Genomic DNA, 18,941 nt, shown 5'->3' with positions numbered 1-18,941 from the left:
TCATTCATTAAAGTCTGGATTCTATTTTGAATAATGTGTGTGAAGATTTTATAGTTATGGGTTTATAATTTACACATCTTTGTTTATAACCCTTTTTGAGAATTGGTATTATGATACCTGTCTTCCAGTCATCTGGAATTTCACTAGTATATAGTATTTGGTTAAAAAGTTTAAGCAGGAAGCTGATGGCTGCTATGCCACCATATTTCCAGTTTTATAGTTCAGTAGGAAGTTTATCATAACCAGATGACTCAGGTAGTTCATTTGGTTTATTCCATTCAAATATTTCTTCTTTTATTATATTAGAGCCCGCTAGAGGGCTAGACGGTCAGTCGTGTTTTCAGAGAGCTCCCGAAAGCTAAGTATAATTTTGAGTGAAAATTAGAATATAGGTTAAAATCATAACATAATATTGTCTAGTTTTGGTAGCTTGTTGTGTCTGTGTGATTTTGGTGTGAATTCCATTATTTAATTTAGTATTTAAAGATACGTTTCATAGATTTGAATATGGCGGTAATGCGACGTAAGATAATGGCGTCCAAAAATACGATGCCATTGTTCAACTATAATGTGAGAGAGTTTGTCCAATGTGATGTGTGTGTGGGATGTATGCATTCCCGAATGAGGCTGGAGTTTGGATTGAAAGTGATAGTGGTGGGAGAATGTGCAGAAAGTGTAAGCAAAGTGAGGATTTGAAGTAGGTGTCAGGTTGTGAGACAGTTATGGTCGAAGAAAGCTAGAATGCGAGTGAAAATAGTGGCTTGATAGGGAATTGCGATGTACAAGATGGCAATGGGAGCGGTGATTTAAGAAAGAGTGAAAGAAACTATACAGAGGGAGAAAATGGTTTGAATGATAAAAAAAATTAGGAATTATTTGTAGGAAGTGAGATCGCATGCAGTGATACAAAATGCGAAGGCAATTAGAGCACCTGCAAAACTCTTTCCAGAGTGATTCGGCTAACATAAATAAACAGCGTAAGAGTGGGAGAGTTTCTGAAATGAAGGAAAGAGTGTTGTATGGTGACTCGTTATTAAGAGGAGTGATAGATGGGAGTGTAACGTAAGTGAGAGTATTAGAGTGCAAAAACAGAGGATGAAAGAATTAATAATTGTGGCAGGTACGAATGAATTGAAAGGTGATAAATTTTTTATGAGAGAGGACTTGAAAGTATTGTTAAAGGTATCGAAAGAAAAGAGTGACAGAGTTAGAATGGAGAGTCCGTTGCCACGGTATGACAGAGAGGAGTTTAGAAGGAGGGCCATAATAACAAATGACATTATGTGCAGGTTGTGGTGTGGAATGAGTTTGATGGGCGAAAGGACTTATACAAGATGGATGGCCTGCATTTGAATGGACTTGGTGTGCGGAGACTGGAAAAAGTGTTGCTGAATGAAGTGAAAATGGATGTGCAGAACCAGGGAAACTAGAACTACCAAGGGGGGGGGGGAGAGTGGATATGCAGACATCAGTGAAACAGTTGAGTGTAAGAATGTATATAATGTACCCGAGCCAGCATTAAGGAAAAAAAATGGGAATGGGAGATTTAGAATAACGCATCAAGATAGGCATGGGACAAAGGGATCACTGCATTTCATGTATACTAATGCCAGGAGTATTAGGAACAAGAAGGAAGAATTTTTGGCCTTGATTGGCTCTTCTTGGCCACAGGTTATTGGCATTAGTGAAACATGGCTGACTGAAGATGATATAGTTAGTGGGATAGAATGTAGGTTATAGTGTGTTTAGGAGGGACAGAGAGAATAAAATGATGGGAGGGTGTTATTGATGATAGCTGATGAACTGCAGCCAAGGAGAATTGAAGTTGTATTGCAAGATAGTGAAAGGAGCTCATTTGAGGCTATTTGGTGTTAGATTGAGACTGGCAGAATAAAATATATAGTTGGGTGAATAGATGGTGGAGATGGTATGCATAAACAAATTGATGAAATGAGCGGAAGGAGGGTAATTATTATGGGGGATTTCAACTATGGTAACATTGATTGGAAGGAGGAGAGGACACATGTGAGGAAGGAAATGGATTTTATTCAATTATTAAGGGATAACTATTTGAGACAGCATGTAATTGAAAATACTAGGGGTGTGAGAGTGCTTGACCTGGTACTAGCATCTCAGAATTTGACTGTAATGAATATGACCATGTTGCCACCTACTGGTGAGAGTGATCATAAGGTCTTGACCTGGGAGGTGGCTAAAGGTGTGGAATTTTCAATTAAGACAGGGTATATGTGGAATTACCATGCTGCCAAGTATGACAAGCTTAGGAGATTGCTTGGATCAGTGCCATGGCATGTACAACTGCAAGGGCTGGATGTCGACAGAGCATGGGAAGTGGTCAAGGAGCATTTACAGGAGGTTATGGCTGATTGTATACCTAGGGTCTGAATAATAAAACAAGTAGGGGTTAAATGGATGAATAACACCATTAAGCTTGAGCTGCACAAAAAAAAAAAAAAAAAAAAAAAAACTGTGGAGGGAATTTAAAGAAAGGGATGACCTGCATGCACACGAACGGTATAAAGTGCAGGCCAGAAGGGTAACGAGTATGGTAAAAAAAGCAAAAGCGGATTATGAAAGGAAACTAGCTATGCAAGCAAAAGAGAATTCCAAACAGTTCTTTCAATATGCTGCAAGCAAGAAAAAACTGTAAACAGCAAAATAATTTTAAGGAATGACGATGGTAAGGAGGTCACTGAATCAGTCGACATAGTGGAGTTACTGAGCGCGCACTTTGCAAAAGTATATCATCCAGGTTGTGACATTGAAAAAAATGAAGGAACCATTAGTTTATACGGGAATTGTGATGAAGTGGAGGTGAATAGTCTATTACAGAACCATAATGTGAATACATCTGTGGGATTGGATGGTATACCGGCACGGATCTTGCGTGAAGTGACTAAGGAATTATCAGCGCCCTTGACCATGTTGTTTAATTTGAGTCTCGGGTCCGGTTTAGTCCTGAAGGTGTGGAAAGCGGAGAAAATAGTTTCACTGCATAAAGGAGGATCCAAGACTATGGTTGCAAATTACTGACCGATCAGCATATCAAGAGTCGTTGTCAAGGTCTTGGAGAAAGTAGTCAAGGGAAAAATACAGGAATGGATTGATGAAAATGAGATACTGTATAGGGGACAGCATGGCTTTCTGAAGGGTAGATCATGCCTCAGTAACTTGCTCAAGTTTTATAACAAGGTGACGGCTGAACTGGATAAGGGAAATGAGTTTACAGTGATACTGCTGGACCTGGCAAAGGCGTTTGACAGGATACCACATGGAATTCTAATCCGTAAACTACAACATATGGGAATGGATATAGGGTTGGTGAGATGGATAGGTTGGTGGTTGATGGAGAGATATCAAAGAGTAGTTTATTCAAAAGTAGAGTCCAAAAGACGGCCTGTGACTAGTGGTGTGCCACAGGGTTCTGTTCTTGGACCACTGCTGTTTAATCTGTTCATTAACGATATAGGGAAGGATCTAAGTGGAACAGTTCATTTGTTCGCTGATGATGCAAAGTTAGGTAGGGTGATAGTGAATGCAGAAGATGTCAATGTCTTGCAGGATGACTTAGATAGATTGGAGTTCTGGGCTAAGGAGAATGATGTCAATTTAATGTGACAAAATGTAAGGTTATGCATTTTGGGGTGAAAAGATAATCAGCAGTATACCACATTGGTGGAACTGTACTCTAAGAGATTGATGAGGCCAGGGACTTGGGAGTGTTGGTGGATAGGGAGATGAAGTTTTGGGGGCACATTGCAAAAGTAGCTAAATCAGCTCATCAACTCACTTGGTTGTTGAAAAATACCTTGACGAGCAGAGACAAGCAAGTTATTGTACCTCTGTACCGAGCCTTGATAAGACTTCATCTCGACTACTGTACCCAGATTTGGTCACCTCAGTTCCTTCTTGATGGGGAGGAGGTGGAGAGGATCCAGAGGCGAGTGACTAAGACGATAGCAGGTCTATGGAATGAACCCTATGAGAACAAGGTGAAGATCTGTGGGTTGCAGAAACTAGTTGATAGGCGGAAAAGGGGAGATATGATTGAGACATTCAAATTGCTAAATGGATTCTATACGATTAATTCAGAGGATATTTTTGAGATCAGGACTGGTAGTGGGAGAACTAGGGGACACCTATGGAAGCTGGGCAAGAGTGTAGTTAGCAGGGGTGTTAAACCTGGGTTCTTTACTTTTAGAGTGGTAAATGAGTGGAATAAGCTGCCAGAGTCTGTTGTGGGTGCTATGACGGTGAGCGAGTTCAAGGCAAGGTATAATAGATACTGTGAGAATGTCGTATAGTGGTGTGGACATGTTTAGGGCTTCCCTCGATGAGTCTAAGGACTCCCTGGAGTTGTCCGAAATAATAATAATAATAATTATGAATGGTGCTTTTTATCTTTGTCTCTTTGTGTTTTTCCAGTCTTCTTCCTTCTAGAAAAGTATCTGATAATATTCTTTCCAAATTTTTTAATCTCTTGAATTGCTCTAGTTTTAAATTTTTATTTTTAGTGGTCTGTTTATGTTAATTCTTTTATATAGAGTCTTGCTATCATTCTTTTTATTGGTTTCTTCATACATTTTTGCTTTTCTTCTAACCAAGCATTTTTAGCAGATCTCCATGTTCTATTTTGTTTTTCAGTCTTTTCTAATGATTGCTTATTTTCCTTGTATTTTCTCTGTTTAGAGTATTTTTTGCAGCTTTTTTTTTCTTCTAAAGTTTCCAAAATTTCTGTGGTTATCCATTTATTTGCTTTAATTGTTGTAAGTTTAAGCAGTTCTTGCAGCATTTACCATAACTGCTCTGCCCATTTTCTATGTTTTCTTTAACTCTGTTTCTATTATGTTTTTGTAGTTGTTTTTTTTAGTTATATCTTTCAGTTTTGTTATGTTAATAATGTGCTCGAGGTCTTTGGTTTGTGATTTTTAAATTTCAACTTAATTTTTGCAACTAGTAATTCATGATCAGAGTCAAAATCTACCTTAGTGCTGAAGTCTCCCATTATTCATCTTCATGCGATTGATCTAGAGCATAAATGTGGAAAATTTTGAAAAAATCCTTTTCTTTTCCTTTTAATTTATTTGTTATAATTCTTGGATCACGTGGTTCTAAGGTTAAGATGGAGTTCTGCAAGCGATCACTGATTAATTCTGCAACTTCTTCTCTGTGGGTGTTATCTTCTCTTCCTAACTAAAATAGTTTTCCATTCTTTGAATTTACAAATTAACTTAAAATTCTAGTTTGTGGTTAAAAAAAAAAAAAAAAAAAAAAAAAAAAAAAAAAAAAAAAAAATCCAGCACCCAATATACAAATGTTATAGGCATAGCAAGGAATTCTGGTAAATCAAAATATATATTTCTTTCAATTTTGTACGTATTATTTATACAAAGGACTTCAAAATTTTTGTGCTGGCTCATCAGTTAGGCAAATATCTCTCCAGTCAAGTGTCAGCCAGTGGGGTGCCACAGTTGCTTAATATATCATAGTTGTGCGCATTCAATTCGAAAACTGGTCAATTTAGGAAGTTAATGCTAGCACTTTTGTTAATATGAAAATGTGATTTAAATCTATCTATCTATAGAGGAATTTAATACAGGTTTACTCCCCTCCCCCAAGCAAAAGGTAACTAGTCTGGAGTGGCTAAAAATACTTAAGGTCTTGATGTTTTTTGCCACTGAAATGTTTAAAACTGTGATATGTATTATATAGTAGTATAAGTTAAACTATTTGGTTCTGATATTCACTGGTTTCACTTGGAATGATCGTAAAACAGAAGGAGTTGAAGAGAAACATTAGTTATAAATAAGAAGCTATATTATTTAAATGTTAAATAAGAACACTGTTTCTGTTAGCTATTTCAATTCAAGTCAGTTATGGATGGTAAGGTTTTCCTTCTTAGAAACTCTTTGCTGCAAAACAGGTACGTTTACAGTCATTGCAGATATATTAGGATAGAAATGATTAAACTAAATGAAATTTATAAACAAGGTTATTTACTCACAGCCCAATGAACTTAATATGTTTAAAATATGATGAGATAAAATTGTTTTCTTTTTTTATTCCAAATGTACTCTATTTTGGCATATGCAATTAATATTGTAGAAACAGTTCAGCAGTGGAATATAACATAAGGGAAGAATGATATACCATATAATTGTATTTCCAATGTAAGAAAGTGCTGCAACTTGAACATCTTAAATATTCATATGTACCATCTAATCACAAAAATTTTGTTATGAGAAAATAAAATACCCACTTGGCTCATTAATTTCAGATTTGCAGCTGACAAATGTCACTTTATATTTGGAATTTTCATTGCTGAGATACTGTCTTTTGTAGGCCAATGTCTGGTCATATAATTCATTTTGGTTGCTCTTCACTGCACCTAAAATAATTAATGTTAGGTTATTACCATTATATCAAGTTTTCTTATGGCTTTACTTTAATATCTAAACTTATCATTAGTGCATTGCAAAAATATATTGTCACATTCAAGGTTTAAGAGAGAACAATACCTGAAGCTTGAAATCATTTATTATTCAAAATATAGCAATGTACTGTTTTATCCAATCAGGGTGAGAAGACAATTCTATAATATAAGACAATTCTTATAATTGAAGCATCAAATAAGTGAAGTACAGTCGCATGGTGTTGTAAGTTCAGTTATACATGGGTGGGTCAATGAAAACCAGCCATAAGAAAATACATGTACCATGGAAACAGAGACAAAAGGACAGAACTTATTGTATACAAGTTGCGTACTGGATATTAACATAGATCCCATTATTGTCACACTCTTCTTTATACATTCAACTTTATCTAGACTATCTTGTTAATACATAAACTTTATATCAAATCATGTCATTTAAAAAAAAAAAAAATTGCAGGTATCATTTTTGATACCTGCAATTCACACTTTATTGTAATAAAAAAAACACATACAGATGGCCTCAAGACCTAAGTGTCGTGTGTAGACAAAATATACAATAAAGGTCAGCTTAATTTGCAGTTGTCCCTCTTCTTGGCAGAGTACCTTCTTCAGCAAGTATTTCCTTTAGTGTAGCTGCACCACATTTTGCAGAAAAGAACAATCACTATCTGATAAGATAGAAGAAAAAAAAAATTTACTGCCTGCCTTGTAGTATGAATGAGTTACAAACTCATCCAACAAGGCAAGCAGCAAAATGTTTAATTGGAAAAAATCCCAGTTTAAGCATTTATTAAACATTTCCTATGGATTATAATCATATTCAATGGATAGTTTTTACATCACACCAATTCGTCGTGCCTTGCATTACAGTTGGAAGAACAATGGGACATGTGCCTTTCTACTGGAAAACAAAAAGGTTCAATTCTCAGGGTGATGTGAAGAATTTTTATATGGGCTTTTTTTAATTGGGTGAGTCCACACAGAGGCAGAAGGTTTCGTTCTCTCTCTTCTTGTTTTTACTCCTGTAAAACAAGCAGACAAGCCAGAGAAATTTTTTTAACAACTGAAGGTTGTATTCTTTAGAGAAGGCTGTTCCAAAGAACAGAAGTAGATAGAATGAACGAGAAGGCAGTGAAGTTGGTTCAGTGAGTTTCAAGATGAACTGTAAAAGTGTGTTGCTAGCAGTAGCTCTTAATCTACTGATTTTGGAAGAAAGCAGAAGAATAGTAGTGGGCAATTCAGCAGAACTCTGTCCATCAATGTATCTATAGAAGAAACAAGGCAGAAACTGACTGTCCACAAGAGAAGGATTATTAATTAACAAGATTGCTCTTTTCTGGATAAAATCAAGTAATCTTAGAGAGGATTCTGATGCACCACCCCAAATATGGGAACAATATTCCATGGTTCGGTGGATTTGGAATTTGTATAGTTAGCAGTGTGAAGTAGTGTTTGCAAAAGAAGTACACCAAGTTTTTTGCCAGCTGTAGAAGCTATGGTTGAAATGTGTTTATGCCAAGAAAGGTTGGGGTATAGGTCAGTCTAAGAACAGAAATCTGATAGTGTTTGGATATCTCTATATTACGGTAATGGGGGAGGGATGCAAACTTTTTCTTGCAAGAGATCAGAGAGAGAACTAAGTTTTATGGCACTCAAGTCTACAAGGTTGTGCCATTATGATATATCTATGAGATCAGAGTTCAGGACATTTGTCATGGTAGATCTTGAGATTGTTATACTTGAGCATTATAAGGTTTGTCAAATGAAAAGGAAGAATGGAGTGTACTGTCATCAGCAAAGCTATGATAGGATTGGAAATATGTGAGAACAGGTCATTTATATACAAGAGGAAGAGAGTGGGTGAAGAAAGGGAATCCTGGGGTACTCCTGGATTGATAAGGAAATCTGAGGAGAGGAAACTATCCACCATGACACCAGTGAGAAAGCTGCAATCCAGTTGCAAAGGCCAAACCATAGGATGGTAGTTTTCTGAGTAGGCCCAGTGCCAAACCCAATCAGTGCTTGAAAGTTTATTTTTCATTTGGTTAGAGTATAATAAATTTAGTTTAATCCTTTATCCAAGTGCGAGCAAACAAAGTTTGCTCCTGAAAGTATCTTCAGGACTGGGGTAAGGTGGTACAACACCAGGGCAACTCGTTGCAAAGGTGGAGCAAGCTACCAACAATCCTGTCTCAGGATCTCCTATAATGCAAAACACATCTCCTTGCGGATATGTCTCATGTTATGCATTAAGGGAAGGGCCACTACCCAGACTAGTTTAGACCTTTATTGAGGTCTCTTCAGTGGGAACCAGGCCCAAGTTGAGATACCAGGCAGAAGCATTAGCAGGTCATCTCTACCTATAGGAGTTGCCAAATAGTGTGCACCCTTTTTTAATAAATTACTCTGGATTTAGAGAAAGATGTTGAAAAAGTTTATTTTTCACTTGGTTAGAGTATAATAAATTTAGTTTAATCCTTTATCCAAGTGTGAGCAAACAAAGTTTGCACCTGAAAGTATCTTCAGGACTGGGGTAAGGTGGTACAACAACATAGGTAGAGATGACCTGCTAATGCTTCTGCCTAATATCTTAACTTGGGCCTGGCTCCCACTGAAGAGACCTCAATAAAGGTCGAAACTAGTCTGAGTAGTGGCCCTTCCCTTAATGCATAACATGAGACATATGCTTCTGCCTGGTATCTCAACTTGGGCCTGGCTCCCACTGAAGAGACCTCAATAAAGGTCTAAACTAGTCTGGGTAGTAGCCCTTCCCTTAATGCATAACATGAGACATATCTGCAAGGAGATGTGTTTTGCATTATAGGAGATACTGAGACAGGATTGTTGGTAGCTTGCTCCACCTTTGCAATGAGTTGCCCTGGTGTTGTACCACCTTATCCCAGCCCTGAAGATACTTGGATAAAGGATTAAACTAAATTTATTATACCAATCAGTGCTTATGAAATGTCAACAACAACTATGCAAGATGCTATGAATTTTTCCATGGCTTGAGTCCAGAAGATTGACTGCAGATCACAAACAGGAGAATCTGTATTGCTGGTCACTGATTAGTTGGTAGGTGGTTAAGGAGTTTGTTGTTGATGATTTTCTCCATAATTTTTAGAGAGAACAGAAGTGACAACAATTGGATGGTCGACTTTTATCATCTCTCTATGGGATGGGCCGAATGTGGGCCTGTTTCCATGCTTCAAGGCAGATGCCAGTTGAATAGGATAGATTGAATAGGCGATACAGGATAGGTGTTAGTTCTAGGGCACAAGTTTTTAACATAATAGGTGGGATACCATCAGGATGATTCCTTGTTTCTGTTCAAGTTATTAAGGATACTTCGAATTTTTTTCTGGCAATAGATTATGGATAACATGCAGAGAGCAATTCTCGATACAGTTGAGGTAACTTCTCCCAGAAAGTTCCCTTCATCAATGCAATAATTGGAAAAGAGTGATGCCAGTAAGTCAGCCTTGTCTTTAGGTGAGATGACATTACAATTCAGATGTGAGAGTGGCTAAAACCTGGATGAACAAAAGTTGCACCCAACATTTTTAGCAAGAGACCAAAAGGTGAATTTGTAGCATTTGGCCCTTTTAAAGTCTGATTTGGATTTGGTGATTATTCTTTTACAGCTCTTGCAAGCCGTGATGCAAGCAGAGTGATCCGCTGGAGTTTGTCTTTAGCCACTTATGGTTTTTTCTTGTACCGTATTGACAATTTTTTGAGAACTAAAAATAGTTGCCAGGGATTTTTATTTGGTCTGAGCAAGTGTTTGGATCAGGAGAACTGAAGCAATATTTAGACCATGGGAAGGAGGAACAGAAGTCATAAAAGAGAAGACATAGTTGTCCTATTTGGCACCCTTATAGTACCAAATGACATGAGACTGAGAACTCTTTGTTCTGTGGCAAAAGACTTGTTTGAGGTTGTGATTTGATTTACATGTAATTAACAGACGAATATATTGCATAGTTATTGGTATATGTGATGCAGATAGTGGACTGTACTGTGTAGATGGTGGCTCATGCAGAGTAGGATGGTCTCCAATGAGCTCCAAGACTATGGAAGATGTAACATAATAATGGAACCTCCATAGCTCAGTCTGTACAGACAAAGCCCTTTGATTGGAAAGACCTAGGTTTGATTCCCATCCATGATGTGAAGAGCCAGGTCTTTTCAACTAAAGGTGAGTTAGCCAGTCTCATATGGAAGTGGAGTATATCCCCCCCACACACTATGGGAACTCTGGTTTTCATCCCTCAAAAACAGGTAAACCATCCATAGAATGAGCCCACAGATATAGATCACTTTGGGGAAATGATGGTAGCCTGTATTCTCCTCTGCTAGGAGGTACTCATCTCAGATCTAAATACCAATACTGGTATCCCGGATACTCCCATACAACAATAATCAGACATCTAAGATAAATAAATTTATAACATGAAATAATCATAAATTTCTGATATCAAATTCTATAAGATGTCCTTTTTCAGATAAAAGAAAAGATTATCTACAATATGCAAATCATAGTTGTTTTTAACTTAGGAAGTTGGCAAACGCAGGACACTCTTTGCAATATTCATAGCTTATCATTTTGTAAAAATATAACAACAACAACTTTATATGCTTAGTTTTCAAACTAAGTAAAGCTTAACTGTTCAATTCCTGTGAATTTACATAATTTAGTTATTTTATTTCTCATATACCGAGCAACTCAGAGATCTAACATGATTAAATTTTTCAAAGATGGTATACATGAATGATACCACTTGGCAGGTATCATTCATGTATACCATCTAAAGTTAATAAAATACTTACTTAAAAACAACTATTATTATTGCTTGTTTTATTAGATAAACACTAAAGCGCATGGCAGTTTACTGTTTGGCCATATGTGATATCATACACAAACACTATCATTTCTATATATTGATAACACATACATTTTTTAAAAAAAACATAACTTCTAGATGGCTCCCATTAAAATTGCAGCTTCTATACATGGTCACTTGACGTGAATTAAATGTCTTCTTTTGTATTCTAGAGTAAACAAATATACCAACATAACTGATGTTCACTCCTGTCCTAATTATTCAGGTCATATTTTACTGTTCAGAATAATTGTGCTTAACAACTAGCAACTGAACATTGGTTAAATAGTATGTTATATGTAGCATGAATGATATTGTTAACCGATCAAGTAAATAAATCTTCAACAGTTCATTGGGCCATTTAGGTCTAATGCTGCCATTTCCATCTGGCTCTATCACAGGCTGCATCTGGAGCAGCGTTCATCCAGATGCATTTGGTTTCTCATCATTACTGAATCCATCCATTGTGTTGGACTCTTCCTGCAAGTCTTGGCCAGTTGATCACACAAGTGTTACAAATAAAATTGACATCTGACTTCCAAACATGGCCAATTCTCTTACTTTATAGAATGTTGGGTCTTCGAAGCAGGTTTCGTAGTTTCTCGTTATGTCTTCTTTAATACACGTCAGTATTTTAACTGTAAATCTTTCTCAATCCTTCTTTCAATTGTTGCAGATCATGTTCAACAACTGTAGGTTAATATCGAGCGCAGCTAGCTTACAAGCAAATATAACATAATATAAATAACCGATTTACAAACAATACATCGATCTTAAGTGCTAAAGTTATCCTAGCATATATAACTATCACATTTTTTAAAGGAAAAATAAATAAATTCAGTAACTACTGATTTCCTACCTCTGGGATCATATATACTGATATGTGGAATGCCTAACGATAAACACCATACAATTAATTTGGAAATATCGGGAACTGAAATTCCATTTTCTTCTATAATTATGACACCAACGTGCACCGGTAGTTTTTTGAAACTAGTGGCGTTCAGCGTACTTGTGGAGTGCACCAAATCTGTCCGCACAGAATCATCTGTTCCAATCAGAAACGAACTAAAACAAATTGCTATCTTGTTCCAAACAGGCGTGACATATAATAATACTTTACTCCATACAGAAGTAACATATACCAACACACTAACCAACATATGAAGTAGTTGAAACATTATCAAATATAACATAGCTGCAAGAACTTGCCGGTACCAACCGTACCTCAAACTCTTACGGTAGAAAGACTAAATACACAAGCTATGACATTGCTACTTAAAGAGCGGCGTGGTGAATATCGAGCAGGTCCGCAGTAAAGCTAAAATAGTGAAGCATAATAAAATAGTTGTTAAATTCAAAATAGATACAAATCATTAAAAAAATAATAATATAAAGAATGTTATATCAGAAATCAAAACAATTTGAAATTCAAACTTTTTAAATTAATTATTATTTAATATAGACTAATTTTTGCATCATCCAATCGTGCGCATGAGCACTTCTGGTTCGACCTTCAGCTTGATATTCGCTCTTTCAAATTAGGTTTCTATTTTTCAATGCAAATCTCGTGTTGAGAGCAACGAAAAAAAAAAAAAAAAGGAAAAATTAGTAAGACTCTCGGAAATCAGTTGCTATCCCCTTTGTTTCAAACAGAATGTTGTGCAATTAATGGATGAATAAATGAATTATTTCATTCAGATTGAATTTTATGACTTGTAAAGTAATTTTAGTTATTTCCTGCTTTTCTTCCCAATAAGTATTGCTTAAAATAACAGAGTAATTTCGCTTTTCTGTATCGGTACAGCTATGCAGCACATGCATTCGAGTCAAAATTTTATTTTGGATGAGTTTGGAAAAGCACCTAGTTTCAGTTAAGACTTATTTGCCGGCCTGGTTGGCCAAGTGGTTAGCGTATCCGCTCTCCATATGATGCGGGTTCAATTCCCGCCGTGGGCATGGATGTTTGTGATTGTCTGTGGAAAAAGTAATGGTGGTCGGCGGTGGAGACAGAACTGTAGAGCAGGTGCCTCCCTCGATGAGTCTTTGGACTCCCTGGAGGTGTCAAATAATAATTACATAAAGATGTTACTCACAGTAATACTGTTACTGGAATAAGGAATTTGCTATTGTATTAATATAATGTGTTTCAATTTTTCACCCATGATATTTATTTCAAAAATTTAATTTCCATTGCAGTTAAGAAAAGAGAAATTGTTTTTTTTACAAAAAATCATCCGATGTTATGTTGATCTGATGCCAGGTGCCAATTAAAGTCGCTAATAATATTGGACCAGCTATTCTGTGATTGGCTAAAAGTGGAGACCAGCTGCCCACTAATCTTCAAAGTTAGTGCTAAACGGCCTCACCGAATCTCTTTCGGGAATAAAATGATTAACAGATTTATTTATATTTTTTGTTCTGATTTTGAGAGGAACAGCAATAGCCTCTTTCAGTTTCCACTTCGGATGCGTCCGTAAGAGGACGAAGGTGATGCCATTCTTCCTTAAATTTTGGCAAGCAGGAAGTATGGCGATATATTTTTTTAATTGTTTCTAATAATTTTCAAAGAATTCATTAAAACCACTTTAATCACTTGTAATTATTAATTCTTAGTAGTGCAATATATATCTGCTGGAAAAATTTTCATAACCGCTAGATGACACTACTGAATTATCTATCGTCATTAATGAGTAGCAATATCTTGTAAAGTGTGTTGTGTCCTTTAAAATTTCAGCATCATAAAAAATTAGTATCGAGGAAACGTGCATGCTCATCAACTTCTGCTTCTAACAGGCTAAAAACTGTTATTTAAATCTTAAGATGTTAAAACTGGTAGAGCAATCAATGAGCATCTTTAAGCGCCTCCGTACCGCAATTGGAAGAACATCCGAACATTGCGTCCTTCGATTGGAAAATACCTGAGTTTGATTCTGGTAGCGACGAGAAGCATTCTTGCTTGAGCTTTTTTTCAATTGAAGGTTAGTTAGCCGATCTCATACGGAGATAGCAGGGTCTTTTCTCCTGGAAACTCTGGTTTTTCATCCCTATACAGGCAGATCGGCCATGAAAACACACGCAGTTTACAGACAAAAATACAGTTGTTGGGTGTAGTAGGCGGTAGATAGTATCGTGTGTTGATAGTAGTAATTGAAGGATTAAATAGGGGAAATGATAAGTTCGGTATAGTGGAATAGAGTTCCACGATGAATCCTTGGAGGTGTCACTTAATGATAATAATGACCACAACTCGAGTATCTGATTGCATTTTCATTAGTAACTCGTTGTTACCGACAGAGCTACAGAGGCTCGTGCTTTAAAACATTTGCAAGTGGCTTGGCTCCAACCAATGTTCCTTAAAAACTTTTCAGTGCCTCCGAGATCATACGGTTTGTCTGAGTGATATCCTTAAGCCCACCGAGTGTAACTTATACAACTATTTTTACTATATATATATATATATATATATATATGTAGAAAGTATTTTTACCTTGGGTATAAATATATGTTAAAGATACCAAGTAATTTTAAACCTGGTTTTACTCCATTTCCCAAGTAAGCAAACAGACTAAAAGTCAAGTTTGCGCCTGCAATTGATGCAAGTCTAACTGATCCCACAGGTAGTGCAGGACCAGGGCAACTCGTGGCAAAGTTGGAACAAGCTCCGATCACTAATCTTAATATTTACCCTTAATGCCAAAACACATCTCCAAGAAGGGGATGTATGATGTTTTGTATTAAAGGCAAGGGGCCACTACCCAGACCGGTTTCGACCTTTATTGAGGTCTCGTCAGTGGGAGCTAGGCTAGAAATAGAAATACCAAGATTTAGTCATACAGAGCTTGTAAGTATTTCGCCAAAACAAGTTACCATAAGGTGTTTTAACCTTATTAAATAGAAATCTCTGGAGGAGATATAAATGTAGAAAGTATTTTTACCTTGGGTATAAATATGTTAAAGATACCAAGTAATTTTAAACCTGGTTTTACTCCATTTCCCAAGTAAGCAAACAGACTAAAAGTCAAGTTTTCATACCCAAGGTAAAAATACTTTCTACATTTATATCTCCTCCAGAGATTTCTATTTAATAAGGTTAAAAACACCTTATGGTAACTTGTTTTGGCGAAATACTTACAAGCTCTGTATGACTAAATCTTGGTATTTCTATTTCTAGCCTAGCTCCCACTGACGAGACCTCAATAAAGGTCGAAACCGGTCTGGGTAGTGGCCCCTTGCCTTTAATACAAAACATCATACATCCCCTTCTTGGAGATGTGTTTTGGCATTAAGGGTAAATATTAAGATTAGTGATCGGAGCTTGTTCCAACTTTGCCACGAGTTGCCCTGGTCCTGCACTACCTGTGGGATCAGTTAGACTTGCATCAATTGCAGGCGCAAACTTGACTTTTAGTCTGTTTGCTTACTTGGGAAATGGAGTAAAACCAGGTTTAAAATTACTTGGTATCTTTAACATATATATATATATATATATATATATATAACAATCATAAAGCATTTAAACACACATATTTTTTTCAGAAATATAGTATTCCTGGAATAATGAGTCAATTGACAGCATCCACTTTGAATCATTGTAATTTCAATGATATCATCGTTCTGATTGAGGCAAGGAAACTTCACACACACACACACACACACACAGGACATTTTTATTTCTTTTCTTTTTCTGGTCTTTTTTTTATCTGTTAATTACATATGTCCTCTTGCTTATTTTTCTGTATTTAGGAATTAATTTTTCTGTGTATATCTGTGTGTGTGTGTGTTGGGGGGGGGGGGGAATGCTTGCATGCCTACCATCTTTGGATGTATTATTGACAAGAAGACGTTGTGACAAGTTATTAATATTTAGCATTGTGCAGTGAATTCTTTATGAACCATTGATAATAGCATAATTGATAAATTAATTACCATTTTCTTAAATGGACTCATCTGGCAGACGAATGTAATTCAGACTTGATCTACCAAAAAGCGACTAGATATCGTCGTGTCAGATGCCCATAATAGTGCCGTTTTCTGGAGAGATGGTGTTATATCTGGGAAGCACAGCTATTCGAGATGTTTCGTAAATCATAGATTCAACTTAGAATGTAAGATCAAAAAGAAGGTGGGCTAATTAAAGAAATTCATCAAAGAATGTTAAAATGGTAGCACCGTCTTAAACTAAAGAAGAAATGAATGCGTTTTCCAAGGAATTACAAGAAACTCTAGATTAGTTTGCATTGGTTCGTTAAGTGGAATTAAATTATGTAGTTCGTGTAGAACAGCGAATTAAGATAACACATTCTACCAACACAAAGAAAATCACAAAAGGTAGATATACCTTAGGAAAGGTATCCACATTACACTATGTAATAATAATAATAATAAAACAGAAATATTAGGACCGAAGAAATAATTAATGCCCCAGGTTTTCGTTTCAGCTGATATAGTATTTGAGGAAGAAAGTACTAAATACAGGGTGTCCACAAATGTTTACCCTGATTTCAACTGGCTTTTAACAATGAAACTAACTGAATTTGTTGCAGCTAAACTTGGGCACTCATAAAGTTTCCATACTGGTATCTTCAGTATACTGCTTTTGCCACCAGGAGCGCTGCTGATGATTTTCTTTAAAAATGGCTTCAGTAAAGGAAAAAGCCCAATGTGTTCTGTGACTAGCAGAAACAATAAAATATTTTTTTTTAATTTAAATTTTTAAATTTTAAATTTAATAATTTAAAAAATTTAATTAATAATTGTTATGCATTGAAGTCTAACTTTGTGTTCCATTTCAAGTACCCATTGAAGAGTTATAATATATTATAATCAGAGTAAACACTTGTACTATATCAACGAAGAATATTTTTAAGGAAAACACAGAAGTCAATCAAAGCAGGGAATTTCTAAAAATAATATTAAACAAGCAGCATTTAGGAGAGAGAGAGAACAGGTGGAAGTAAAAGGAAGAGATGGACCCGTTGGTAACTAAAGGAAGAAAAGTATGACAAGTAGTTTATACCTATCATAACCAAGTATTATACATATTATACAGTATATCCTCCATAAAAGTGAGACAAGTAACATCATAAATAGTATGACAGATTTTTTTTTTCCTTTTGCGCCAATAATTTAACTTCATTTGGGTATCAACGAGTCCTCTTCCTTTGCTTTCCAACTGTTCCTTTCAAAATGATGCTTTTTAGATGTTATTTTTAAAGATTTACCAACTTTGATTTAGTGCTGTGTGTTCATTCAAACTATTCTTCGTTGATACAATGTTGTCATACTTTCTTTCTGTAATAAATCAACCTTAATTATTTTTTCTTTAGTTTAAGGTTGATCTATTACAAAAAGAAAGTTTGATACAATGTTGTCATACTTTGTATCAAATGAAGAATAGTTTGAAAACACAGCACTAAATCAAAGTTGGTAAATCTTTAAAAATAACATTTAAAAAGCATCATTTTGAAAGGAACAGTTGGAAAGCAAAGGAAGAGGAAGATATACTGTATAATATCTATCATACTTTGTTATGAAAGGTATAAAATAAAATGTTTAATACTATTTTTAGAAATTTCCTTGTTTTGATTGAGTTCTGCGTTTTCCTTAAAAATATTCTTCTTTGATGTAGTATTTTAATGTTTTCTTCGTCAAATAGTTCAACCTTAATCTTTTATTAGTATTCTTATCTATTTTAAAAATATTCCCCTTAGGAATCGCAATTTTCCAGTACGTAATAGCATCATCATTTCATATATCACCCAATGCTGGCATCAGGTGATACATGAAATGTTTGTATTTTGTATTATGTAGTCTATTTTGAATAAAGTTTCCTATGGTATTTTTACATATTATTTAAACGCTTAAGAATTAAATTTAAAAAAAAAAGTAACAACAAAATCTGAGAAATAAAACTAGAATTCTGGAATAACTTTACAGAACAGCTCGAACATGACGTTTACGTTACAGAAGCAAATATGGAGATGAATTAGCAGTCAAAGAACTAAATTATATGAATATATAAATATAAATATGTCCTTAATTGAATAAAAATTCTGGGGAAGAAATTTATTAAATTATATGAGGATGATATAATTTATGAGGATGAGGATAGTAAAATAAGTTTTTTCCCTAAAACTTGAAATATGATAAGGATTTAGAAAAGAAAAAAAAATATCCTAACAAATAGAAACATTTTAAACAAAATTAGAAATAGCAAAACATCCAGAATAGACCAAATATAGAAATATAGAATGCGGAGAAAGAGAAATAATATTTCGTTTAACTAAATTATTAAAAAAGAAAAAGTACTTTCTAAAAGATAAATACCAGATGAATGGAGAAAAATATTGCCATGCTTTTTTCTTCTTTCAAAGGAGATAAAGTAGATCTAAATAATAACCGTGGGATGAATCTATTTGTACGGATTTTCATGTTAAAAATCCATACAAAAGCTATTTAAGAAATTATAAATGAATCTTTGATATTAAATGATGAAAAACGAGAATTTAGGTCTGGAAGAACGTGCACAGACGTAATATTTACAGTGAAATAGCCAGAAACAAACAAGAAGAAAACACAGAATATAACGCTACAGTTTTTAA

The 18,941-nt window shown here is 35.3% G+C and overlaps 1 protein-coding gene across 1 annotated transcript in view; it reads right to left on the bottom strand.

Annotated features, from left to right (window-relative positions):
- Positions 1 to 12,599, bottom strand: part of Tango14 (transport and golgi organization 14) — a 59,491-nt gene extending 46,892 nt beyond the window's left edge. The window contains exons 1-2 of the mRNA XM_090409434.1: positions 12,197 to 12,599; positions 6,281 to 6,409 (exon numbers count right to left, since the gene is read on the bottom strand). Coding sequence (XP_090265560.1) covers positions 6,281 to 6,409; positions 12,197 to 12,533 — 466 coding nt within the window. The 5' untranslated portion in view covers positions 12,534 to 12,599. The remainder of the gene's footprint in view (positions 1 to 6,280; positions 6,410 to 12,196) is intronic.
- Between the last annotated feature and the right edge of the window lie 6,342 nt (positions 12,600 to 18,941).

Source organism: Typopeltis vanoorti, chromosome 19, assembly GCF_054136105.1.
Source record: "Typopeltis vanoorti isolate ZY-2024b chromosome 19, IOZ_Tvanoo_1.0, whole genome shotgun sequence".
In the NCBI taxonomy this organism is placed as follows: Eukaryota; Metazoa; Arthropoda; class Arachnida; order Uropygi; family Thelyphonidae; genus Typopeltis; species Typopeltis vanoorti.
The sequence above is the reverse complement of the archived record's forward strand: the minus strand, read 5'-3'. Positions and strand labels throughout refer to the sequence as shown.